At 51.7% G+C, this 25611-nt stretch overlaps 1 protein-coding gene across 4 annotated transcripts in view; it reads left to right on the top strand.

Annotated features, from left to right (window-relative positions):
- The window catches only part of SGSM1 (small G protein signaling modulator 1), a 77162-nt gene that overhangs the window by 30573 nt on the left and 20978 nt on the right, over positions 1-25611 (top strand). The window contains exons 4-13 of one of the 4 annotated variants that reach the window (XM_032769847.2): positions 12326-12488; positions 14091-14243; positions 14883-14950; positions 15586-15731; positions 16221-16352; positions 18171-18295; positions 19696-19758; positions 21943-22010; positions 23528-23688; positions 24873-25002. In XM_032769847.2, coding sequence (XP_032625738.1) covers positions 12326-12488; positions 14091-14243; positions 14883-14950; positions 15586-15731; positions 16221-16352; positions 18171-18295; positions 19696-19758; positions 21943-22010; positions 23528-23688; positions 24873-25002 — 1209 coding nt within the window. Of the gene's footprint in view, positions 1-12325; positions 12489-14090; positions 14244-14882; positions 14951-15585; positions 15732-16220; positions 16353-18170; positions 18296-19695; positions 19759-21942; positions 22011-23524; positions 23689-24872; positions 25003-25611 lie in introns of all 4 variants that reach the window. The other 3 variants (XM_032769846.2, XM_032769849.2, XM_032769848.2) reach the window with 3 other exon arrangements.

Genomic DNA, 25611 nt, shown 5'->3' with positions numbered 1-25611 from the left:
GTCTGACCGCTGTATGGTATATAGTGGTAATCACATGATTGGGGATGCATCATGGGAGATGTGAAATGGCCTCGGAGCCTGGCCCATAGGGCATCAGGCTCCCGAACTACAGTTCCCATGAGGCAATGTGCCACAATGGGAAAATGCAGTTCAATGTTCAGCTGCCTCGAAATGAAGCGTCTGAGTCATTTCAACAAACCAAAACATTTTGATATCAGGAATGATGAAACATTTTATTGGGTATGCCTGGACAAAATGTTTTTACACTTCCATATGAAAAGTCTTTGGAATATTTTGTTCTGCAAAAAAATTTGAAATGGCAACTTGTCAAACAAACACCTGTCAGGGATGGTCAAGATCAGTGGTCTCCAACCTTTTTATGCCAAAGATCTTAGGCAACCTAGGATTTACCCTGCCCTGTCCCCAAAGTCCCGCCGCACTCACTCCATCCCCGCCTCTCTCCGTCACTCACTCTTCCTTACTTACATTCACCGGGCTGGGGTAGGGGGTTGGAGATTGGAAGGGAGTGCGGGCTCTGGGCTGGGGCTGAGAAGTTCTCAGTGTGTAGGGTGACCAGATAGCAAGTGTGAAAAATTGGGATGAGATGGGGGGTAATAGGCATCTACATAAGACAAAGCCCCAAATATCAGCCCCTATAAAATTGGGACATCTGGTCACCCTAGCAGTGTGGGAGGGTGCTCTGGTCTGAGCCTAGGGCAGGAGGGGTTGAGGGGTGCAAGCTCTGGGAGGGAGTTTGGTTGCAGGAGGGGGCTCTGGGCTGGGGCAGAGTATTAGGGTGCAGGAGGGGGTACAGGGTGCTGGCGCTGGGAGGGGGGCAGGGCTGGGACAGGGGGTTGGAGTGCAGGAGGCAGTGGGGATTCTGGCTCAGGGAGGGGCTCAGGGCTTGGGGTTGGGGTGTGACCTCCCGCCAGGCAGCACTTACCTCCGGCGGCTCCTGGTCGGTGGTGCAGTGTGATGCCGCTAAGGCAGGGTCCCTACCTATCCCAGGCCCATGCTGCTCCTAGAAGGGGCCAGTGAGTCCTTGCGGCCCCTGGGGGAGGGCAGGGGGCACGTGGCTCTGCGGGCTGCCCCTTTCTGCAAGCATCGCCCCTGCAGCTCCCATTGGCCACAGCTCCCTGTTCCCGGCCAATGGGAGCTGTGGGGGTGGTGGTTGCAGGCAGGAGCAGCATGCGGTGGGAGACCCCTGCCTCCCGGGCTGCGGGGCTGTGCTGGCCACTTCTGGGAGTGGTGTGGGTCTGGGGCAGGCAGGGAGCCTGTGTTAGTGGCTGCCCGGCTGGGCTGCCAGAGATCGCAATTGACCCGTTGGGAAACCACCGGTCTAGATAATACTGAGTCCTGCCTTGGTACAGGGGACTGGATGAGATGATCGCTCAAGATCCCTTCCAGTCCTATGATTCTGTTCTCAAGTGCTAGGAAAGCGGCACATCAGCTTCATCCAAGTTTCAAAACTGTTTGCTGTCACGCTTCTCCTGACCTGACAGCCAGCCTGCCTTGCAGTCCCTGCCCCAGGCCCAACATTCCCTGCAGGGGGGCGGTTTATCCTCTGGATTGAGGGGAGCTGAGAAAGCCACTGCCAGATTGGAAAGACATTCAGTGTCCTAGACTGCTGCTCAGACGGTCTGAACTGTTTGGGTTCTTGCAGAGAGGAAAGTGGTTCTGGTAGCTGGGTCCTAAGGAAACTACTGGGATTTTAAGGACAAAAATCATTGAAACATGGTTTCTCGGGGAATTAGTTTCTTAAACTGAACTTGCCTGCTCCGTGGCTCGATTTTTGGCTCTCCCCACTGGAGAATGTCTGATGTAGGGCCCATAGGTAGCTCTTCAACACACCGTAACCTAGAGAAACTGTGCCTCTAACTCAGGGACGCAGAAATGTCTTAAAATCACCACCCCCTTTGCCCCATGCTACTCATCTTGAGCTGTGTTGTTCAGCAGGAGCAGCTGAGAATGGGGGTGGGGGTTGGCTGGCTTGCTGAGCTCATTCAGAGTGAGATCTGCTAACTCCCCTGGGCAGCCAACCCAGCTGAGATTGTGAGCTGCAGAGTCTCTTCCAGTTGGTGCATCTTCTGGAGGGTTGTTTACTGAGTTCCAGTCACTTTTGCACCTTTGCACTGGTGGGGTCTGGATGTCACCAAGGAAATAACTTGCTTTGCAGAGCTGTTGCCACTACTGATGATGCACAGGATAGAAAAAACCCAGCTTGGCTGTCAGATTCCAGGGTGAATTTGTGGGACTGTCAGGGGGGTAGGTGGGAACAGCATTTTGCTTTTAACCTGAGCACAACTTGTGTGGGAATCCTTGAGACAGCCAGTGCACAGAGTCTGATGTGGTTTATAAACCAGCTGAGTGTCAGCCCGGTCAGCGTGGGATGCCCAGAGGATAATGATAGGAAAAGTGAACGACGAGCTCTTGCTTTCGGAGACATTGCTTTGTGGGAAGCTGCATGTGCAATGCTGGGCGTCAGGTGCCAAACCAGGGGAGGCTTAGGCCAGTGGTTATCTTAGCAACTTAGCTCTCCGTTTTTGCACTGGGACCCACTGAGATGGTACTGCATTCTTCTGAACACTGGCACGATTGCAAACCAAGGAGAGCGCTCGCTCCAGGGAAACGGAGCCAGAGGTTCAGAAGTGCTGAGCAGAACATCCTCGGCTCCAGTCAATGGTAGTGGACTCTGAGGTGACTCAGCACGCATGGAAATCAAAGCCAGAGTGTCTGGGAAAACAAGGTTCCCTCTGAAGACCAGCTCCAGTGCAGCCTAATCTTGCCAGGAAAGCAAAGCTTGGCCAGGGAGCTGCCAGGCCGCCAGCTGTTCAGCCACTTCTAATGTCTTATTCATGGGAGAAAGGCCATGCAGAATTTGACACCACTGGGTCAGAATTGAGGTCTTTAGCCAAAGCTGTTGGGACAAGATTGTGTGGCTAGAACAGCATCAGGGCAGGGGATGCAGGAGGCCATTACTGAGGTGCATTGGTGGAGTTGTGTGCAAGGAGCCCAGGAAAGGAGTAACGAGGTGCTGTGGGTCAGGGCTGAAGTCCATTGGCACAGATTTTGGAGGATGCTAGGAACAGAATAATAGAGGATGCAGAAGGTCAAGTTGAAATACAGAGCTATGTGGAAGCCCTGGGCTAGAAAAGTAGGGGGCGGTGGCAGAGTTGTGGGGCAGAGTGTATCTTACATAAGCTCCTTATTGTCATGTTCCTTAGGGCATCATCATGGTCCTGCTAAGCACATACAATGCTCAGATTCCTGCATTGTGGCTGTCACCACTGAATGAAGATTTTCCTGCAGATTTTGCTATCTATAGAAACAAAAACAAAAAGAGAGGCAACGGCCCAACCTCCATCTCTAGCTTCTGAAAGCAATGGGGTCTGTTTGTTCCCCTTCTCCCAATCTCCAGGATGCCGGGCAGGTGGGTTGTTCCAGTCCGATCTATCTGAACACGTTGTTAGCAGAGTGGGGCTCTGAAAGAGCAGAACTTCCGGGTATGACTCACTCGCCGCTTTTCGGTACAGTGCGAGGTGTCACGGCCAGGAACTATGTATGACATTCTGCACCACAGAGCTGAGGCATCCAGGCAAGGAGAAGGGCTCATTGGCTACCTTAATGATGCCAGTGGCTTCTGAGTATTCACAGCATATCATCCGTCAGTTGTTGCAATTTCAATTTCAGTTCTGTGCAGTTCCCTGAGTGCTGTCGTAGGAGGCGGCTTTATAAAGAACACTGTCTTCATAATCAGCAAAATGTCTTTCATGTGGCGCTGCTCTTTTCCCTCTGCAGGGCTCTCAGACTTGGCCCTCGCGATCTGAGCCCTCCTATTCCTTCTCTTACGTAAATCCCCATTAATGAAGCCTCTGGGTGACAGAAAAGGGCAGCTGATCCCAGCAGCCCAGTTTTACCAATTATGGAGCTGCAAGGTTTGGGGAAGATAAATCTCTGTTGACACCTGTCAAGTCCCACACTCCCTTCAGAAGCTAAAATGAGTCCTCAATGATACTAGGGCTTATTTCGTTCCTAATGGCTGTCCTGTGTGTAAAGAGTTCTTGTGGTTGTGGTCAGATTCCATGTTTAGTATGAAGACATTAAAATTGCTCAGCTCTTCAGAGTAAATGTAAACACCCCAGGCCAGATTCCCACCTGGTGTAACTCCCTCGTAACATTTCACCAGGAATAAAAGCTAGCCCAATATTTGAGCATTTATGGGCAAAACGTGTGTGTGTGTGTGTGTGTGTTTTGTTGCAGATTATATTCTGGGGGTGGATGGAGATTGTAGTTTATAATATACTTTTGCATGTACTTATCGTGAAACTTCATTTAAAGTGTGTGTGCGTGCGCACGCGTGTATGTGAGAGAGAGATGTAAGGAGAGTTATTTTCAGCTATTTAGCTGAATACAGTAACACCAATCCCAAGCATTCAGAAATCATGATCCAGGCCCAAAACATCACAAGACTTTTCAAAAATGTTTTGTTTTGTTAGTTCTGCCTTTTGAACCTTTCGAGTGCACTCGGGTCACATTCTCAAGCTTTCCTTCATACCCATAAGGGTAAAACCTTTTCCCCCACAATGACAGTGGAGATTCTCATGCCATTTTGTGATTCCAGGAGCTGGGGCTTCATGAAAAACAGCAAATACTGCAGGATTTGCAATGAAATTATGAGCGTCGGCAGCAGTGATATTAAAAGACTGGGAAGGTGTTTTGTTCTTTAAAAGCCTTGTCTTCAGTGAAGCCTGTTCCCTATCAATGGGAAAAGGAGCCCGTTTCAGTGACGAGGACACTGTCTCACCCGTAGCAATAATGGCTCCTGTTTGACCATGTTCTCAGCTTGCTGGACATGCAGAGCTGGTGATGCCAGAGAGACTTTCTCTTGTGGGGATGTGGGGGCTGGTCAACGGCATCACTGGAACAGCCGTGAGGGGAAGAGTCCTCGGCAACCCCAAAGCTTTGCATCCCTATTGTGCAAGCTGAGGGTGGGCCACTCCAGAAAGGTTCGGCACAGGCAGAGGTGTAAGCGCTGTGCGCCAGAAACTATTTGCAGTGTGCGGATACCAGGCATGTTATTGGTCCCTGTGATGGGACAAGCAAGGGACAGAACCACAGTTACTCCTGCCTGGCCCTGGGCGGGTGATTAACTGCCTCTTGGCCAGAGGAGGCGGAGCTAGGCCTTATAAATAGACCAAGCGAGCTCAGCTGGGGAGGCCGTGGGGAAGGCAGCTCTCTCTGGCAGAGAGAAGCCCTGGGCTGTGGGGCAGGATGCAACCGGGGCAGCATACTACAGGGGCAGGATAGGCTCCTGGGGGGAAGCCCTGAGGTAAGGCCAATGAGGGAGCTGTGGTGAAGCCTGAGCAGGGCAGAAGCAGCATTTGTTTGAAGATGTGTTTGACCTGGGTTGTGCTATCCCGGAAGGGGTTCGGACTGGGGAGCTGAGCCACAAAACAGCCAGGGAAGGAATCGGGAGGAGACACAGGCTGAGAGGCTGTTGCAGGTCCGAAGGAGAACACGGAACGGGGCACCTGAGACAGTCCCTTGCAATGCTGTGTCCAGGCACGAGAGGGCTCCCTTGGGAGGAGGAGTGGAGGTGTGCTTACAGCCCCACAGGACCCAGGTACATTGTGGGTGTGTCCAGGAGCTCCATCTATTGGCATGTTACCTGTTAACAAACTATTGACACATACACAGACCTCCTGACCCCACCCGACAGATCTCTTCTATATAAAAGCACCCTGTACTATGAGGAAGTGGAAATCACTCCTGGCTGCCTTCCTGGTGGCATGGCTGCCAGGTTTGTCTGTAATTCTCCTTGGTGTGAGAGCGTCCACTGCTCTGTTCCTGCCAAGCAGACGCACCATTTCCCCACATCTGATTGGTGCCTGTTCCCTTGAGCTCTTGGCATCAGGCGTAAAGCTGAGCCCTGCTAAGGAGCTGATTGGTGGCGTGACTGATTGGCCGACGAGTGACTTGCCAGAGTTGGAAGCAGTAGGGAGCTGATGTTGCTAATTTGCTCTCTGCAGCACTTGTGTGCCCAGCTGCTCATGGGGAGCGGTGAAGCGCAGCCGAGCTGGCATCTGAAATGGAAGCTACTCTGCTTCAGAGAGCAAGGAGAGAATACGTGAAAGAAGTGCTGGCGAATGCTGGGAGCCCTCGATGGCATGCGAGGAGCACTGGGGACCCATGCAGAGAGCACTGGGTGACTGCGCGGTGCTGGTCTCGAGGAGTCACATTTCTGTCCCCTTTGGTGGGGTAGTGAAGGGAGCGGGGCCAGATCCCCTCTTTGCAAGGGGCAGTCTCCTCCCACAGAGCCGCATGTGTCCACAAGGGCTAACTTATCCTCTTGGTTTCAGCTGGGATGGGGGTTTGCCCTGAGTTTCCAAGGGCTGTTACGATGATCGGAGATGCCCCCCTGCAGTTCCAATCATTGTCTTCGGAGCACGTGTGACTCAGATGCTAGTCTGGTCGCTTTCAAGCTGTGCATTCCAGTGGGGGGCTTACAAAGGTGCCTGTAGCTGGAGTTCCATATAAAAGTGTCCGGATGCCTGTGCGTGATATAGACCGTCAGTGGAGTGTAGGCTTCTGGCACGTAGAATTGTGAAACGTTGGCCGGAAGTTTGCAAGACCAATAACACCATAGCGCACTGCAGGAGACTTCCGGAGGACCCAGCTCTGAACAGTGCAAAGGGGCCAGGAGCTCAGCTCCCATCGACTGCTTTGGAACTCCCAGCCCCAGCAGCCTGATCCGTTTGGTCTGCGGTTACTTTGCATTTCCAAGGAGACTTGTCCCTGGCTCCAGCCTGTCACGTGAAGTCACTGATAGCAGTTACCTGCATCTCTGTGGGTCACTGGTAGGTCACTTGGTACCTGCAGAGAGCTGCAGGGTGATCTTAGCCAGGAGCAAGCAGCTTCCTCTTCAACCCGGTACGTGGATTTGCGTGATCGTGTTCAGTGAAATGCCATGTTGGAGACATCGTCCCAGTTCTGGGATCTGCTTCCTGCCTCTGGGCCTTATGCCATGTGTCCTGAAGTATGTCGTGTGGTGCACTCTGATCTCCCTTTGCCAGGCCCTTGCCCCCTCCCTCACAGCTGTGTCACCTGCTGGGAGTGGGCCAACAGACACACACTGAACTGAACCATAACAGCTGCAGGATCTTCGTACAGCCTGTAACAGGGCTGTGGCAGGCGTGGGGCCAGCCAACCTCAGTTCCTAAGGAGGCCCACTTGCGCTTAGACACCTGATTCCCCTAGAAGGGGCAGCAGGAAGCTGCCGGGGTTGGTGGGGATGGATGCTCAGGGAGAGACAGCTCTCAGGGAGGAGAGGGGAAGCATATAGCCAGGCTGGAAGATGTTTGTATTAATTTATGAACTTCATGTGAATAAAATCAGACCCTCAGGAGGGCTATAGTCACTGGACTCATGAAAGCCGGTGTGGAGTTTATTTAAAAAGCCCCTTGGAGGGGGAACTGAGGCAAGGGTCCACTTGCAGGCCTACCTGAGGCCACAAGGAGGTGTGGGCTTTTTGCAGAGGTTTTTTCTCTTCCCTGTTGTGTGAAGTGCCCAGGAAAATGAAACAGGGACTAAAACAATGAAGACAGGTGGTGGACACGGCGCTGCAGGGCCAGTTGTGGGTAACTGTCCTGCATGTAGGGAGCCGCCCGGCATCTGCAGATGAATGCCAGGGAAACTGGCAAATTTTACAGCCCTGTAGATCTTCTAGATCCCAAAGCCAATAAAACAAGCCGTCTTATTTTGAAGCAATTACCCTGCAGTCAAACTGCAGCTTGTCCTTAGGGTCTATCTACACGGCCATAAAACACCCGGTGCAGCTGGCTTGGGCTGCAGGGCTATACATCTGCAGTGTAGACATTCCTGCTCGACCTGGAGCCTGGGCTCTGGGACTCATGATGGGGAGGGTCCCAGAGCCTGGGCTCCAGCCCGAGCCCAAATGGCTCCACTGCAGTTTTCTAGCCTTGTGAGCCGGAGGCAGCTGATGCAGGCCAGCTGCGGGTGTCTTAGTGCCGTGTACCCTTGGAGGCAGCCAGGGGGATCCTTCCCAGCTCAGTCTGTCGCATCTGCACTTAAGGAAAATTCAGACGGTGCGTTACTGAAATCTCAGAAATCCAGCGAGCTGCTCTGAGTGGATCTCTCGAGTGAACGGGCCTAGGCTGCTCTCCTGTCTGGTGCTTTTGTCTGTTCAGCCAGATCAGGACTGACAGGACATCACACACCCGCACAGCTGAAAACTCTCTGCTTACACCGGGTGGTGAGCTCAGATGTAGTGCTAAGCAAGGCTGAGATAATCTGACGCCTCCTTTCACGGCCCTGGGAGCAACCTGGGAGCTGACAATGATAGGTCGGCGTGAAACGCCTTGCGTGTCTGCGTAGACTTGCTCAGCTATTCAAAAAACCCCACCACTTTTACAAACACAGGAAGCACACAATGCGTCTGCTTAGCTGGTGCAGAATATCCCTAGTGCGGCTGGTTCTGTTGTGTGTCCTGGAGAGAAGGAACTGTGTGTGTCTGTCAGAAAGCTTGTCCCATCTGCACCCAGATCACTAGCTTGTAGAATGGTGGGGTTGTGTAATTTTCCAGCAGTCTGATCAGCCTACTGAGTAAGTTTTTTGTTTGACAACAGCCATCTATCCTGATTTCCTCCATCCCCAGAGGCTCAAACAGGTAAATTGCCAGTGAAATCAGTGTCCAGGTGCATTGTTCTCTGAGTTGTCGCTGTGGATTAATTTGCCCCTTTGCCAGGGGTCAGCATGAGGGCTGTGCACCACTTCATGGGGTGCCCTCCGTCACTTGGGATGCCGCAGGAACCGGCAGGTTCTCCTTGGCTCTCTCTGGGGGCTTTGTTTGGTGTGTAACATCCCCTTCCAGCAAGAACAGAACATGCACGTGTTATGTGGAGTTGGCCTGGAGAAGTTAGGGCTGTGCACCAGCTACTGCAATACAAGTCACTAGTTGCCTTGGCAAAGTGAGTCACTAAAGCTGGGGAGAAGGTCACTTCATTCCAACTGAATTAATAACCCAATGTGGCCTTACTGGGGGCCACATATTTAGAGTCTCTCCTACCTGTAGACTATAGGAACCAACTTAGCTCAGAGAACTGTGGTTTGTATTTAGAAAACTGTCCAATTTGCTGTATTATCGTGGAAATCCTTCGGTTTCTGTGTGTCTCTTGCTCATATTGTAACACACCTATAAGCGCCTAGGAGTTCACGAATTGTCCATGAGAGCTGGCCACTGAGAACTTCACAGTGGGAGCAGGGCTGGAACTCTGGCTGTCCTGCTCCAAAAACGCCACTGGGGCCAAGGATGAGTACCCAGTTAGCTGTATGCCCTGTGGTGCCCATGACACTTAGCTAAGCAGTTCTGACTCTGTCCAGTGGAGGTGATGGACACTAGCCAGCTTATTCCAGTGCACTGCTGTAACTGGTGCAAATCCAAACGTGTTGTTTCATGTGAGACTCTCACATAAAAGATGATGAGAGCCGCAAATGTTTCTCTGTATAAACATCTGCATCTGTGTAGAGTCCAGCTGGAAGCAAACCCCTCGTTGAACATGCAGAAACGCTCTGCTTGCTTGCAGGGAACCCAGCCTGCTGCTAGCAGTGCGGCTAGGGCCAGGGCCACTGAATGGGCTTGTGTATTGTCCAGTGGGTTGGCTGCACTCTTCAGCTGTTGACCCTGTCACAGTGCTTGAAGTAATTGCACCGTTGACCACTTTGTGACCTCCTGGGGCACTCCACACTAGCCGCCACCTTTCTCAAGTTGGGCACCTGTTCCATCCCGCCAGATCAGGAATTTAAGCTTCAATTTCCTTCTGCCACTCCCTGATCACCTTTGCAAGCCTGAGCTTAGTTCAGCACCTGGCGTCCTGTTCTCTCTCTGGGGTGATGCCAGGGCGCGCCGGTGACCCACCAGCCTTCAGAAAGCAAGGTGTTTATTTAGAACAAAAACTCTACCTTGGAAACCATACACAGCTTGTATGAATGCCTGGCTTACCTGGGGTGATCCATCTTCCTCATGAACACATTGGCAGGTTCCAGAGTCCTTCACACCCTCTGGTCAATGTCAGTTCCTGGTTCCAGCGGGAGAGACCTCCCAGCTGCCACTTCCTACGCATCTCAGTTTTTTGTCTGCTCCCCACTTGAACCCTGTCAAAACGCGCCAGTGCCCCCAAGGGCTGGTGTTTCTGCAGACTCGTTACCGCACCCTCCCCATGATTCACTTTCTAGTAGCTGGTTCATGCTTCAGTTGACTTCCCCTCAGTTGCTGCATTGCCAGTCTGGTTTCAAGAAAAATTAAACTCCCTCCCTCCCAAGGGGTAACAATACAAGGTGAGAGGGGAAACCAAGTCACCCCTATTTTTCATAAAAATATATCAGAATTTTCCCAGTTCTCCACAGCTGTTTGCCTATAATTAAGGCTATGTTTTAGTCATGTTTTTTTTTAGTAAAAGTCATGGACAGGACACAGGCAGTAAATAAAAATTCACAGCCTGTGACCTGTCCATGACTTTTTTACTATATACCCCTGACTAAAACTTGGGCTGGGGGCAGTGGGTGCTTGAAGGGGGGCGACGTGGGGGCCCCACTGGTGCTGGTGACTGGGGAGAGGGTGGCAGCATGCTGTCTGGGACCCTGCTGGTGCTGGGTGGGGGAGGGTTGGCGGGGCTGGCGGGTTCTGACCGGCGTGTCCCTGAAGCTCCTAGGGTGACAGACGGCCAAGGGGGCTCCACCCGCTGTTCTTGCCACAAGCTCTGGCTCCGCAGCTCCCATTGGCCAGGAACTGCAGCCAATGGGCGCTGAGGGGGAGGTGCACAGAGCCCCCTGGCCCCTCTGCCTAGGAGCTTCAGGGACATGCCAGTGGGAGCCAGGGACCCCTTCCCCAAGGTAAGCGTTGCTCTGCACCCCAACCCCTTCCCCTAGCTCATAGCCCCCCCACACACACACCCAAGCTGCTGCTGTTGGCCCAGGGGCTGCCCAGCCTGCCTGAGCCAGCTGCTTCAGCCACTTCTGAAGTCACAGAGGTCACGGAAAGTCACAGACTCCGTGACCTCCGTGACAGACATGCAGCCTTACCTATAATCAAAGCATTCACTCAGAGCACTCTGGAATCATTCAGGTAGGAGGTGTAGCCAGACACATCAGTGGGGTAATACAGGGGGCAGGCACTTATTTTTTGTGTCTTAACGAATCAACACTATTTAGTCTTGTGGATCTTAACGTGACTGACTTCAAGGTACTGGCATTTCTGCCCGTCCTGGCTTTGCCACAGCTTGCATGCCACGACCCCAAGTCTCCTCACTAGAGAACAACGCCATTGAAATTAGCGAGGTTGCATGAGTACCATAGAAAGCAGAATGTGGCCCCAGGCCTGCTAGCAATAACTTGTTTTCTCAGCGACCACAGCTGGCTCTAGCATTTGAGAGCAAAGGGCTGCAGGAATAAAGAGTAAAGATGTTTTCAGGAAGGAACGTGACTGAGATGCTCCAAAGAGTCACAATCCCAGCGGCTAGCTTTCTCTTTCAGTGTGGCTCCTCTCCCTGTTGCTTTCTTGCCTATGGATGGTGTCTGTGTTATCTTAAGCCTTGCAATCATAGAAATGCAGGGCTGGAGGGACCTCGAGAGAGTGTCTGATCCAGTGGTTCTCAAAGCCAGTCCACCCCTTGTGCAGGGAAAGCCCCTGGCAGGCCAGGCCAGTTTGTTTACCTGCTACATTCGCAGGTTCGGTCGATCGTGGCTCCCACTGGCCGCGGTTCGCTGGTCCAGGCCAATGGGGGCTGCGGGAAGTGGCGCGGGCCGAGGGATGTGCTGGCTGCCACTTCTCGCTGCACCCATTGGCCTGAAGCGGCGAACTGCAGTCAGTGGGAGCTGCGATCGGCCGAACCTGTGGACGTGGCAAGTAAACAAACCGGCCTGGCCCGCCAGGGGCTTTCCCTGAACAAGCGGCGGCCCAGCTTTGAGAATCATTGGTCTAATCCATTTCCCAGCACTGAGGCAGGAAGTCTGCACATTCTCACTTCATCACAAGTCCCATACGTTCTCTTTAAATGGGTGTGTTTGCAGGCATAGCCACCAGATTGTCCCTACTGCTGTGCCAGATGTGCATGTCTTTGGATCTTCCCTTTGTTTAGACGGGACAGAATGTGAGTCGGAGTCATTTTCAGGGAAGGTTTCCACTTGTAGGGCGAGACCGTGGATGCTGCAGGAAACATCTGAGGCAACGAGTTACGGGCCAGTTAGTTTCCTGGGGAGGCTGTTTTATGGGGCTTTTGATGGGCTGAGTAACCCTCTGATTTTGTTGCAGCTGCCGTGGAAGCCTGTGTCCTGCACAGCCTGAAGCGGAGAGCAGCCGGGTTCTTGCGCAGTAACAAGATCGCAGCCCTGTTCATGAAGGTGGGCAAGAGCTTCCCTCCAGCAGAAGATCTTTCTAGAAAGGTCCAAGATCTGGAACAGCTCATTGAGAACACGTAAGGCTTTTGCCATTGCCAGCGCGCCTTGTGTGCTGCCTGGTTGCATCTGTGCTGCGTGGAGACTTGGGCCACAGTATTCAAACCTGGAGGACCAAAGTTAGCCACCAACATTTCTGCTTTGGCATCTTCACAAGAGCCTGTTTTTCAGAGGTGCTGAGGCAATGGGGGTTAGACATGTATGGCACCTCTGACAGTCAGGTCACTGAGTCAGATGCCTAACGGGAGGCACCCGCGTTTGAGAATCCTGACCCTGGTGGAGGAGCTGGGGACCAGGTTGGAGGTACAGTGGCCAGGCTGTAAAGAGGCCATCTGCTTTCTGGAGTCTCAGTGATGACAAAAAGCAGAAACGTTCCGCAGAAGCTGGTCATGAAGGATTTACAAAGATTGTGTTCAAAGCACTTAGGCCCAAATCCCAGAGCCTCTCAATGACACGTAGGCCCCGAAGTGTCTGAGTCACCTTCAAAAATGGAACTTGGAGACCTGTGTCGTGTGGATGCTCGACTTCCATGGGATTTAAGGGCTTGCTTATGTGCAGGCTTGGCACAGTTTGATTTTCATTTATTTTATTATTTCAGTGGATAATAGCAATGTTTATTTTAAAGCATTTTTCTATTCTTATCAATTTACATTTTCCTGGTTGTGGGAAGTTGGTGGGGGGATAGACAATAATCATGTAATGACCATACACATTAAGATTCGTAAAGTTAAAGCTTTATAACCAGTGAAACACAACATCACATTGCAAAGTTAATAGCCACAGTCAGAAGACAGGATACTGGGCTAGATGGACCATTAGTCTGACCTGGTATGGCCTGGCATGACCTGGCATGGCCATACTTATGTTCTTAAATCAAACTCTACTAAGTTCTCAAACAGCATTTTTCTTTCTTTGCCTCTCCGTGAATTTTGATGATTGCAGATGGAAATAGTTTTTCCTTGGTTTGTGTGTACGGTGAAATTGACGTTTACTGACATATACCGATAAAAATCAAGACCTTCCAAGCCTGTTCAGTGCTTTGTTGAATCAGGGCCTAAGTCAGCAGCTGTTCTTGAGGTGCCTTTGTGTTGTGTCTCAGGTCCATTTCTTTATAACTGCCCATTTAATTTAACAAGGTCACTTCTAAAAACTCTGACACAGGCCTCCCTGGAAAGGAGGTGCGAGAAGAGCACAAGGACAGGGCCGCCCAGAGGATTCAGGGGGCCTGGGGCAAAGCAATTTCGAGGGCCCCTTCCATAAAAAACAGTTGCAATACTGCAGAATATTATATTCTTGTAGGGGCCCCTGCGGGGCCCAGGGCCTGGGGCAAATTGCCCCATTTTCCGCCCCCTCTGGGCAGCCCTGCACAAAGAGCAGCTGAAGGGATCTGTCACCAAGTGATGGTCCCTAGCGCAGGTGGACTTTCCCACAGGCTTTTCCCACCAGGCAACCAACACTGCACCTGCCAGGTCTTAGCCGCACATCAGGGTTGGGTGGGGCGGGACTAGTGGTCCAGTCCTGCACTAGTTGTGGAGTAGGGAGCTCATTGTCCCGTGGCTCAACTTGCTGCTCTGGTTGGAAAGGACATCTACAGTGCTGTCTTCTGCCTTGTGTCTCTGAAGACGAAACCAGGTGCAAGGCGTCCAGGAGAACGTGCGCAAAGTGCAGAAGCTGCCGAACCTGTCTCCCCAGGCCATCAAGCACCTCTGGATCCGCACAGCCCTTTTCGAAAAAGTCCTGGATAAAATCGTGCATTACCTGGTAGAAAACAGCAGGTGAGTGCTGGCGTGGGCCAGCTGTTTCCTGTTAGCTGCTGCCCAGCAGTGCCTGCCCTAAAGCCAACATCCCTGCGCTGGGCTGGGCTGGGCTGAGCTGGCTTCACTTTCTTGTGCCTCGCTGATCAGAAGGCACCACAGGACTAGCACAAAACAATTTTTTTTCTCTCTTTCAGCTCTGCTGTGGCCCAGGATCGGAAATTCAGACCCTGTTCTTAATGGGGCAGTCCAGGGTTGTGACTCAGTGACCCCTCCCCCACAAGCTTGCTGAGATAGAGCGGGTTTAGTACTAGGCCAGCAGGATTCACTTAGTCCTGTTGCCAGCGAGAGAATGGCAGGTGCCAGGCAACCTAGAGACCCGTGGCGGCATTCCTGAGCCCTGGGGCTCCTAATGTTTTAGTTTGGGCCAGGCCGGGGGCGGGTACGGATTGTGTCAGGTGGAGATGGAGGCTGGAGGAGGGCTGCCTAACTCTGGAGGGGGAGAACGACCTGCTGTCCTTTCTCATCAGCAACAGTGGATGCAGAAAGATGCAGGCAGCACACAGAGGAGCAGAAAGAATAGGGAAATTTATGGCTAAAACAGCCCTGTCTGGCTTTAGCACATATGCCAGCAACACGGTTTTTTTTCTTTGCTTCTAGTAAATACTATGAGAAAGAAGCTCTCCTGATGGATCCCGTAGATGGACCAATTCTTGCTTCCTTATTGGGTAACTTTATCTTTTAACCTACTCTCAGAGCTGACTCTGCAGACAGACAGCCCCCCCCCCTCCCCCCGCATGCTCGCAATACCATCTTTTCATGGGAACTTGACAGACTTTTAGTGGGTCTTGCTGCAGCTGGGGTGGGCAGATGGGATTGCATGAGTACATTTAAAAAGAACTCTTACCATACTCGAAATAATTGCCGACTGGCCACCAGTGGCATATGCTGAATAGCTGCAGCCATTGGTTCTCTTAGCCATTGAAACGTTGACCGTTAATACATCTTCCATGTGCCCAAATACCATTTTCAAATGAAGACTCGGAAGGAATGTTGTAACCTAAGCACGGCCTTCCATGCTCAGAGTTGTTGATTTATTCTTAGGGTTACACACATTATACAAGATAGTATCATGTACAGCTGGTTGGTCACCTTATAACCCGCCTGAGCAACAGCCAAAGCACCACTGCATGGGCCCTGGAGCAGGCCAGGAATTGAGCTGTGTCTCTTGGAGTCACATTCAGGTCCCCTTCTTTGTTCCCAAAATGTTGGAGTTGAGGCGTTTGCTGTGAGGATCCAAGAGGGAAAATGTTGCCCTATGATTCTGCCCTTTGCTTGGTGTTTAAATCTCACCCCTGTGCAGTGGGGCCTTGCGCACTGGAATACACCAAGATGAAGACGGCGGATCACTTCTGGACTGACCCCTCCGCTGATGAACTCGTTCAGAGGCATCGTATTCACAGCTCACACTGTCGTCAGGACTCTCCCACTAAGCGCCCTGCCCTCTGTGTGAGTGTTGGAGGACAGCTGGGGTGAATTGCGTCTCACTTAGCTCCCATTGCGGTGAGGGGGGAGAGACTTGGGTGGTACACCTCTACCTTGATATAATGGGAATTCGGATATAACCCGGTAAAGCAGCGCTCTGGGGGGGCGAGGCTGCACACTCCAGTGGATCACAGCAAGTTTGATATAACACATTTTCACCTATAATGCGGGAAGGTTTTTTGGCTCTCGAGGACAGCATTATATCGGGGTAGAGGTGTATTGAAGCTTCTTTAGCTGGCTTGCAAAGTGCACTGAGATCTGCAAATGAAAGAGGCTGGAGAAGTGTAGATTAATCATTGCAACAACAGGATCCTTCCAGCAGGATCCAAAACTCAGCCTGCAGTGGACCCTTCTTGCTGTGCTGGGCCTGAAGCCCGTCTGCATGCTGGGCTCTCCTGGGGCAGGAGGAGGTGAAATCCGCTCACAGAGCTGTCCTGTGCTGGTCCCTTCCAGATTCAGAAAAGGCATTCGAGTGGAAGCATGGACGACCGGCCATCACTGTCTGCCAGAGATTATGTGGAGTCTTTGCATCAGAATTCCAGAGCCACGCTACTCTACGGCAAAAACAACGTCATGGTGCAGCCGGTAAGTAGCCTATGTGTGAGGAAAGGGTGAAGCATGTGAAACTTGGGTCACAGCTGCTTTAAAGCCAAGTTGCTCTCTCTGTTGTACTGGCTAGCGGGTGTCACCCTGTCTTTGCTAGACAGAACATCAGACCTGCCGAAGAGTGTGTGTGTGTGTCTGTTGCCACATGGAGGCAGGCACCCCACAAGGGGCATAACCCTTGTACTGCTACAGCTAGTGGATAAAGGGAGACCTTTCTGTGACTGCAAATCTGTACTTAAAAACACTGCTCTGTTCTTTTTATCCAGCCCTGCCTCAGGCTGGGAGAAAGGGTGACTGGCAAGTGCATAATTTGGGAACTGAAATAGCGGAGCTCCATTTCTCAAAGCTAAGGAGATGGGGATCCTCCTGCTAGGAGCGGGGGGACTTCTGTTTCCCTTTGACTAGGAACAGGTCCCCTTTTTCTTCCCCCAGAGGCACGCAGGCCAGATGAGCTGTCTCCATTCCTTCCCGGTACTGCGGCCTTGCATGGCAGACTGGCTACGCATGCGGGACATGGGTGGGTGCAGCAGTGGAGCAATCCACTGGCTGCAGCTGGAGGCCGGAGTTCACACTGCACAGCTGACAGCCTATAGCGAAGGTGGGGGGTTGGGCTAGAAGAGGCGCAGCAAGCCCAGTGTGAGAGGTGACTGTGGGGGGCCGCTTGGATCTGTTGGGCCCTTTCCTGGTCCAAGCCCTACAACTTTGCAGAGCTTGGCAGCATGTCTCTGCCATCCTTCCTCACCCTGTGGGGGAGCTCCGCTTTTGCAGTGGGCCCCACAGCTCGAAGCTGGATGCAGGCAGAGAGGGCTGCATTGAGAATGGCTCCCAAGGGAAGGAGAAGATAAATCTCGAGCTGGACTGTGTGACTAGAGATCAGGCTCTTGCCAGGGTAGCTTGAGGAACGGTCACTGCTAACGTCTGAAGGCCTGTCACTGAGCGTTAACAGGGAGAGCCCGGGGAGGAGAGAAGTCAGCATGTGAGAGGTCACGGTCTGCCCGTTCTTCTGTTGTGAGCCCAGCAAACAAGTCCAAGCCGTCGTGTCCATCTGTTAATGAGACTGATGCTCCTCCAATGGCTCCACAAGAACAGCATGGTACTGAAGGGAGTGCCCCTTTCTAGGGGGTTCGGTGCTTGTGAGTCTGTGATCCAGACAAGTACTAAAGCTCTGCGGGGATGGTCTGAGGTGGGAGCCGCTGTCCCGATTTTTTCGCCTTATGTTCTGCAGCGCTGACCCTATGGAGTGTGAGCCCTGCCCTTCCGTGCCATCCTAACCCCTTGGAGGATCAAAGCCGTGGCTTCTGGGGTGGCTGTGTGAGCAGGGATTTCAGTGAGCATGCTTGGGTCTGGATGGCTAAGCCCTAGATGTGGGAGAGGGAACTAGGGCAGAATGTGGGGCTCACTTCTTTAGCACAAATGTCCCCTCCAGCTTGGGAGTCTGCCATTCTGGCTGTTTTTGGCTGTAAGGAGAGTGAGATAAAACCACTTCACTGGAGCTGTGACACTTTTCCCCAACTGAGGATCTGCCCCCAGCCCTCTGATCAGCCCAGGTTTGCGGTGGTGTTTCATGAGAGAAGATCAGTACTGCATGAACGGTTTTACATTCCCCTTCCTGGTGCTTGGATCAGGAAGTGCGCATGGTCCTGGGTGCTGGGCAGAGCTGTGCCAGGGTGTGTGGTTGGTCAAGCAGTACTTTCAGCAGACTGGAGCCGCATGGATCCCAAGAGCCAGGCCCTTGCAATGTCGTCCATGCTCTTTTTGCAACCACTAATGTCGTTTGTCTCTGTTCTCTTTGTAAAGAGAGACGACATGGAGGCGATACCGGGGTACTTATCCCTTCATCAGACTGCAGACAGCATGACGTTGAAATGGACCCCCAACCAGTTAATGAACGGTTCTGTGGGAGATCTGGACTACGAGAAAAGGTGATTCGCTCTATATGCATGAGCCTGTTGGCCAGAGAACAGGAGGGAAATGAACCATTCAAGACAAAAACATTAGATGCTTCTGAAAGGCCTGATGGAACAACTGTTGTGGTCAGTGGGCTTTGGAGCAGGTCCCAGACGTTTAGCTGATGTCTGAATTCACTCTTGCCTTCTGAGAGGTATAATGTAAACAGGGAAAAGCCCTCCTCTGAGCCTCCTGGGGAATCCGGTTCAGTGCTTTGGGTGGGTGCTGGTTTTTACCCAGCCTATTGAGGAAATGCTTACCTGAGCAGAACAGAACAATTATGCAGGAGTTGAAAACAATAACAGAGAGAGCAATTGGCCTTTGGGGACAGAGAGCAGGAAGGGGCTGTGGGAACAAAGAGGAGATGTTGCCAAGGAATCGGTCTCCTGAGGGCTGTGTTCAGCCGGTCGAATCAGAGAGGCTGTTTATGCTGAAGGATGTGGAACAATTTGCTTTTTTACCCTCCAGGTGATTTCCCAGGGAGAGACCTGATGTGCTCTCCACAGTATGTTTTGGGGGGTTGTTAATGCTGCTGATTGATCTAGGGAGTCACAAAGCAGATAAACAGGGAAGTCCATGTGCAAGGAGAAAAGATGCGAGCAGCTTCCAGAATAACAGCACTGGGCAATGGGCTTGTGTACACAGGAGTGGCTGGCTGAGGTGTATTGGGGCCAAGGGGATGACATGGCTCTGAGGCAGGTAGCTCTTCCTTCTCTCTCAGACCTTATGCTGCTGCCCACACCGTTCTATCTGAGCACCGCCACAGAAAACCAGTAGCAAGGTCCCTAGTGGACTCCAGGAAGTCTCTGGCCCCTCTCCATTCACGGAGTCCGAGCTCCCCTCAGGGTAGCATTCCCTGATGAAGTGGATATTGGAATCTGCCATGTGCGTTGGTGATGTTTTTCTTGACTGCAACATTCCCTTTTACAAGCTAACATTAACAAACTGTGCCAGGCCTTTGCAGGCCTCGGGCAGCTCAGAAAAGTTCCTTCCAGCAACTCATTGACATAAGCGTAACAGCCTGGATTGAACAATAACCGTTAACAGAATTCTCAAGTGCTTTCCAGCGGTAGATCAGTTCTCCTGAAACATAGCAGAGAATCGTCTAAAGAAATAGTATAGGAACCTCAGGGACAGAAATAACTGAGCATTATCCCCTGGCTGAGATAAACGTAATTGTTCATGTAACTCATTTTCATTTTTGTCTGTTCTCTATACTTGTCTCTCTTTTTTTGCCTTTGTTCCTGGCATCTCCACTCTCACACCCATGTACTCTGGGGGGTCTCTCTGTGCTGCTGGCGGGGATGACTGACACCCTGCTGTAATCCTCTTTTCATTTCTGTATTGCTTTGCTGAGTTCTTGATTGGTCCTCAGGCTAATTTCTAAAATTTCCCAGTGTCCAGGGAAGACACACAGAGAGAGAGGTCAAACCACAAAGTAAGTATGCCTCCTCCTTGGGGGGGTTGCAGTCGCACACATACACCCACACCCCTTGTCTGTCTCTGGGCCGTTCACAGGGTGGCTGTAATGCTGCTTATTTTTAAGCACTGCTTTTCTAAATGACAGCTATTGCTGCTGAAAACCTGCATCTTAACTTAAAGAACTGGATAGAGATTTCATCCTGTGCCAGGTCCTCCCTGGAAATGAAACTGCCTTCTCTGAGGCATTGTCTTTGAGAGAAGAAAATAAAATGTTTCTTTGATGGACCCATCACAGGGTTGTTTTTTTTATTCCATGTCCATTTCCTCTTGTGATCTCTGTGCCAGGCCCTGCCCTGTCAATCAACTGTCCCTCGACCCTGCTCCCTCCGATCAGGCTGAAGACTGTGGCCTGCAGGGCTCGACTTGACATTCGTTCTGTTTGTCCTTAAAAGCAACAATGAAAGAAATGTAAAATGAAAAATTGTTCAGCCACTTTCCAGAAGTGTCATTACGGAAGTAAAAGGAGAACCCAGCAGCGCAGGAAGCACCGAGTCCCCTGGGGTGAGCCCTGGAGCTCAGCAGCCTGGTGAAAGTTTCCCTCCACAGACAGCCAGCAGGAGCCTGGACACTTCTCACATCCTAATTAAGCCTAACAGGATCTAAGCGGCGCGCTGGCTTTGAGCTCCCCGACTCTCTCCCCCCAGTGTGGATGTGAAGCTTCCCCAGCAGAAGGGACAGGAGGTTTCAGGGGTTTGCAGCTATTGGGTCAGAGGAGGAACGTTATGCTCTGGCTCAGGCGGGAGTTGGATTTTGGCTTCCTCTGCTCAAGAGCCAAATTCAAACTGTCCAGCTGGCAGAAAGCAGTATTCAGGCTTTGTCAAGCTGTGTCTGGTGTGATCGGGGGGTTCTGCCGCTAAGAACAACGAGAGCATAAAAATGAGAAACCATTTCCCTTCCTCCCCGTTCTCAGCCCCTTTAGCCTGTTGGTGAAAAGGTGCAGCCGATGGTTTGATGACCTCGCGGTTCTCTCTTGAAAATATTCAAGAGGCCAAATACCTAAGCTCAGCCAAATGTATTGTCTGAAGACAAAGCAGCACAGTCCAGGAGAGAGAGTTAATACAGCACCATTCTTTCCTAGAAGGCAAATTCACGCGGTGTGTTCCATTTGCCTTACACAGAAGGGGTGCTGCCCAAAGACCCCCTTAAGCTAGCCGTCTGGGGTAGTGTGGCTGTTTACACTGGTCACAGCACTTGAGGTTTAACTGTCCAGCTTGTGCCAGCTTTGTCCTGGATGCCTCTGTGTCCTTTCTCATCTTCCATTTGGATATTAAATTGCAAACATCAGGGGGCATGGAGCTACATGCGAATGCAAAGGATTCATGCAACTTCCATTGTACCACGTTGTACCTTTGTTTCATAGTGCGCGTCCATCTAGCTTGGGACAGTTTTTCTGTTTGCCTAAGCCAAGTGTTGAGCTCTGTGTGCCGCAATGCATCATGGGATATATGCCTTAGCATAAGTGAGCAAGAAGAAGCTGAGTATAATTTAGCATGATTACTGCCTCCCAGTAACTCCCCCACACTAATTCCATGCCCATAATACCTATCAGTATGGGGGGCGTAATCTACATGCACTGGCCAGCACACCGCTACTCGTTTCCCAGTGTGGAGCGGCTAGCTTCAGCTAAAGGGTCTGTGCAGGGCAGCTGCTCCAGGGCTCCCGACACACGTGGTTGCTGCGTGCGACTGTGTATGGGGGAGGATGCCTTGGCAGTGATGGGTTTAGCAGACTTAGGTTTAACACAGCTCACTCTTGTTGACATACTTAGAAAGCACAGAGAGAAGAGGCCCAAGGCATTTGTGCAGGGATGTTCCCACTGCCCCAAGCTGTTCCTGCGGCAGGCGCTTGGCTGCCAGAACCTTGCTGTTGCTCACATCCCCCATGTCCCTCCGTAGCTCCCGGCTGGGTCAGGGGGGTTCTGGTGATCCGCAGGGCAAGAGCTTCAGCCGATGTAAATGGGTGCAACTTCTACTGGGTCTGTGCCCTTTACACCCACGGAAGTCTGGCCCGGACTCTTGTCATTGGATGGCTTTGAAGGGGCTGTCGAGTTGCATGGCCGAAGGGGCTTCTCTGACGGTTGAAAGCCTGTGGGGTGTAAGACTCTGCTGAGTGACGGGGCCTCTCTTCTCTTTCCTTCCAGTGTGTATTGGGACTATGCCATGACCATTCGCCTCGAGGAGATCGTCTACCTGCACTGTCACCAGCAGGGTAAGGGAGGCGGGCATTGCTTTATCTCCAGGGCAGCTTGTGCCGTCTGCTCACAGAGGGCTGCAGCAGGTACCTGGAGAATGTGGTGATGGCAGAGAGCACCCAGGACAAGTCTTGAAATGCCTAGTTTCTGTGGAACCACTGGTTCAAATCCCAGCTTGCTTGAGTCACTCCTTCACGCTCCCAAGGTAGAGGAACTGAGCTCTGTGCGATTGCTCTTACGTGGCTCTTCGGGGGGGCACCTTAAAAGCAGGGGCTGCCTGCAGGGCTGGGCAGCGACGACTCTCTGGCACTTTGTGAAGGGGGTTCTGGGATTGGAGCCTCTGGTTCTAGTGTAACCAGAGAGGGAAGAGCCCTTGTGGTTAAGGCGACAGGCTGGGATGCGGGAGACCTGGGTTCTGTTGCTGGCTCAGCCATAGACTCCCTGGGTGTCATTCAGTCTCTCTGGGCTCCAGTTCTGATCTGTAAAATGTGAGTAACAATGTTCCCTTTGTGTCTTGTCTCTTCAGGATGTGCAGGCTTTGGGGCAGAGCCCAGTGCCAAGCACTATCATACCAAATGTAAATACGTTTTCTGCCCCTGTAGCAAAATTTGTCCTCTAATCCCTGTTATTCAGGGTGCAGTAAACCAGTTGGCTGCTGCCATGTGCCATCCACCGTACAGGTGTCTGCATTACAGTGGCGCCTTTCATGTTTAATCAGTAAAGTGCTTTAAGACCGTCTCTAGAAATGTATGTTGTGTGAGAAGGGTCCTTTCCTCTTCTTAAGTGAACACAATGTGGGCCCTGCGCTGACTGTGTTAGGAGACTCCTTTGATCTGTCATTGCTGAGAGGCGTGATTGGCTGGTCTGTGCTTGTCTCACCGGTTTTATACAGCACTTCACGCGGTGGCCATGAAACAGCAACAGTCATCAGCATACTAACAGCCCTAGTGCTAACAGCAATAACGTTCCTGCAGAAGATTTCCTTAATCGCTGCATTACGTTCATTAGGGACAGAGACCTACGCAGGGGAACAGAAACAAACTCACTGCTAGTATTTCAGGCCAAGTTTATAATTGCAAAGCCCAGGCTTGCACAGCTGGAATTTTGTCTGAATTCTTGTTAATCTCGGCTCAGCTGATTTGTCACTGGGGTCATTAACCATCCCTACTGACCCCTCTAGGTGCAGTAATATGCACACCAGCCACACAGTGTTTGTGGTTGCAGGCAGTTTTCCATGTGTTCAGTAGGGGTGAATTTCCTCCAGTGCAGAGCCTATGAGTTTACTTGAGGCTCTAGTGGTGCCTAGGCCTTCTGCCTGGGATGGATTCCCACCTGTGGGAGGAAAGTTCGGATAACTCCTGGCCTGGAGCTGCATGTACATGTTCTGTATTTATTTCTCCTCTGGAAGCATCTCTGGATGGCTCCACTGTGCTGTGCCCTGGGGTTTCAGATTGGTGGGGTTACCTCTGGCACCTGTTTCCCTAACTTCTGTGTTGTGTATCTTCTCTGCTTTCATTCCTGTTGCTAATAGTAGACAGCGGCGGGACAGTAGTTTTGGTGAGTCAGGATGGAATTCAGAGGCCTCCGCTCAGGTTTCCCAAAGGAGGACACCTGCTTCAGTTTCTGTCCTGCCTAGAAAATGGTCTCCTCCCTCATGGACAGCTGGACCCACCTCTTTGGTCACAGAGGGGGAAGGTAGGAACCTTGACTGAAGTGTGAGTTGGAATGCAGAGGCTCAGTAACTGTGCTCTCACCCCTTGCTGACATGGGCTCCTGGCTGGTGCTGGTGCTGCACAATGGTACCTGCCTGGACTTAGGGGCAGCTACAGTTGAAAAATCCCAGGGTGTGGATGCCTCTGGAGTCAAGCACCCCAGGAGCCCAGCACTGGACAGGAGTTGCAGGTGATGACATGATCTGCACCCCTTGTAGAAAGGAGGCCATGTAGCAGAGGGGAACCTGCAGCCTATGAAAAATGAAACCTTATATCTTAGTGCGTCCCCTTTATAAATGTACCCTGCTGATGGACACGTATTCCTGGGCCACAGTCTGGGCTAACTGCAGTGCAGGAAAACGCCCGATCTCTCACATGCACATTGTCCAGCAACCACAGCTACCAAGAAAGAACACTCCCCACAGGAGCTTGCTGAATACAACGGGTGTTGCTTTATTGCAGGCAAAGACTCCTATCCATGCAGTTGTCAGTACCCTGGGTAAAATGCACCGCTGGACCAGAAGGCCAGCATTAGACCTGGGCACCACTTCACCGGTAGCGTTTAAGTGGGATTTGTGATACCTTGAGTTGCCCTTCTGGACAGGGATGTATTTCCCCTTTACTTCGTAAACTCATGTAAGATGGGAGTGACCAGGCTCTGCCTGTTGGCTAATGCCACTGGGCAGTTTTCCTGCAGCCGGAGGGTCACATCTAACTTGCATAACATAAAGCAGGTTGCAGATGCTCTTACCTTAACACACAGGTATATTGATGCCCTACAACAGACCTAGCAATTAGTCTTAATGTGCGATGCCCTGTCTTGAGCGAGGAGTCTGGCCAGGTTGCATGTTGGGATCTGCAGGCTCTATGAACCCCGTCTCTGAATGCAAGTTATGGTGGCTGGGGCTCTGCTGTTTCAGAGACTGGTACAAGCTCGTATCATAGCTCCTACCTCAGGGGTAAACTTTTTTGTCTGTGGGAATGTAATCAAAAGCACGGGGATCTTCCAGCCATGCCAGTGCTGTGGATGTGTAAACTCCTAGGTCAGTGGGAGGGCGTGTGTGTTCTTTCATCAGACAGCATTTTCAGTAGCAAAGTGGCATTTGAGGTTGCCCTGAATGTAAACTCATGGCCTGGCTTTGTAAACAAGAGTTCTTATTTATGTAGGGGAAGGTGTTTCCAAAGCTAAGAAAGCGAAGTCCCCAGGGCTCTTCCGAGTCGGCATCTGATAAGGAAGACGATGAAGCTACAGACTACGTTTTCCGGATAATATACCCCGGCATGCAGTCAGAGTTTGGTAGGTGCACTCAGTAATGACATGCAATGTGGCTTGTTGCTGGAGTAGGAATAGCCCACTGCCAGCACTGCTGGAAACACACAGCACAAGTCCCTGCCGAAAACTGTTCCAAGACAGAGTTTGTCTGGGGGAGAATTGCCTTTTCAACATCACTGGGATTTACCTGTTGCTCAGTCGAGAGGGCAGCAATGAACCCTTTGCTCTCATAGCTGGAGAAGTGCCCCAGGCTCCCGTACAAGAGAGCTCTGTGAATGTTGCAAAGAATCTTCCCCAAATATTCCTTGGACTCTGACCAAGAGCTTGCTCTGGCTGTATTCACGAGCCTTTCTGGGCATTTTCTCTGCAAAAGCAGGTGGCCATGAATGTCTTATTTGGGAATCCTGTTTACTTCTCTCGCAGTGGTGCAAATCAGGAAACACTTCACTAACCCCAGTGAGCCAGATCCTGGGCCCGACCTCGGTCCCGTCTGTGCTACTCCAGCAGCACAAAAAGGGGAGAACGATGCCCTGTGAGAAAATTCACATTGGCGTAGCTGGCTTTGCCCCATCCCCTCCTCCCGGAGCAGGTGGGGATGATCCTGTTGGGTTGCTTGACGCAGAAATGGGTCAT

The sequence above is a fragment of the Chelonoidis abingdonii genome, chromosome 22 (genome assembly GCF_003597395.2).
Source record: "Chelonoidis abingdonii isolate Lonesome George chromosome 22, CheloAbing_2.0, whole genome shotgun sequence".
NCBI lineage: Eukaryota > Metazoa > Chordata > Testudines > Testudinidae > Chelonoidis > Chelonoidis abingdonii.
This window is presented reverse-complemented; position numbering and strand designations above follow the sequence as displayed.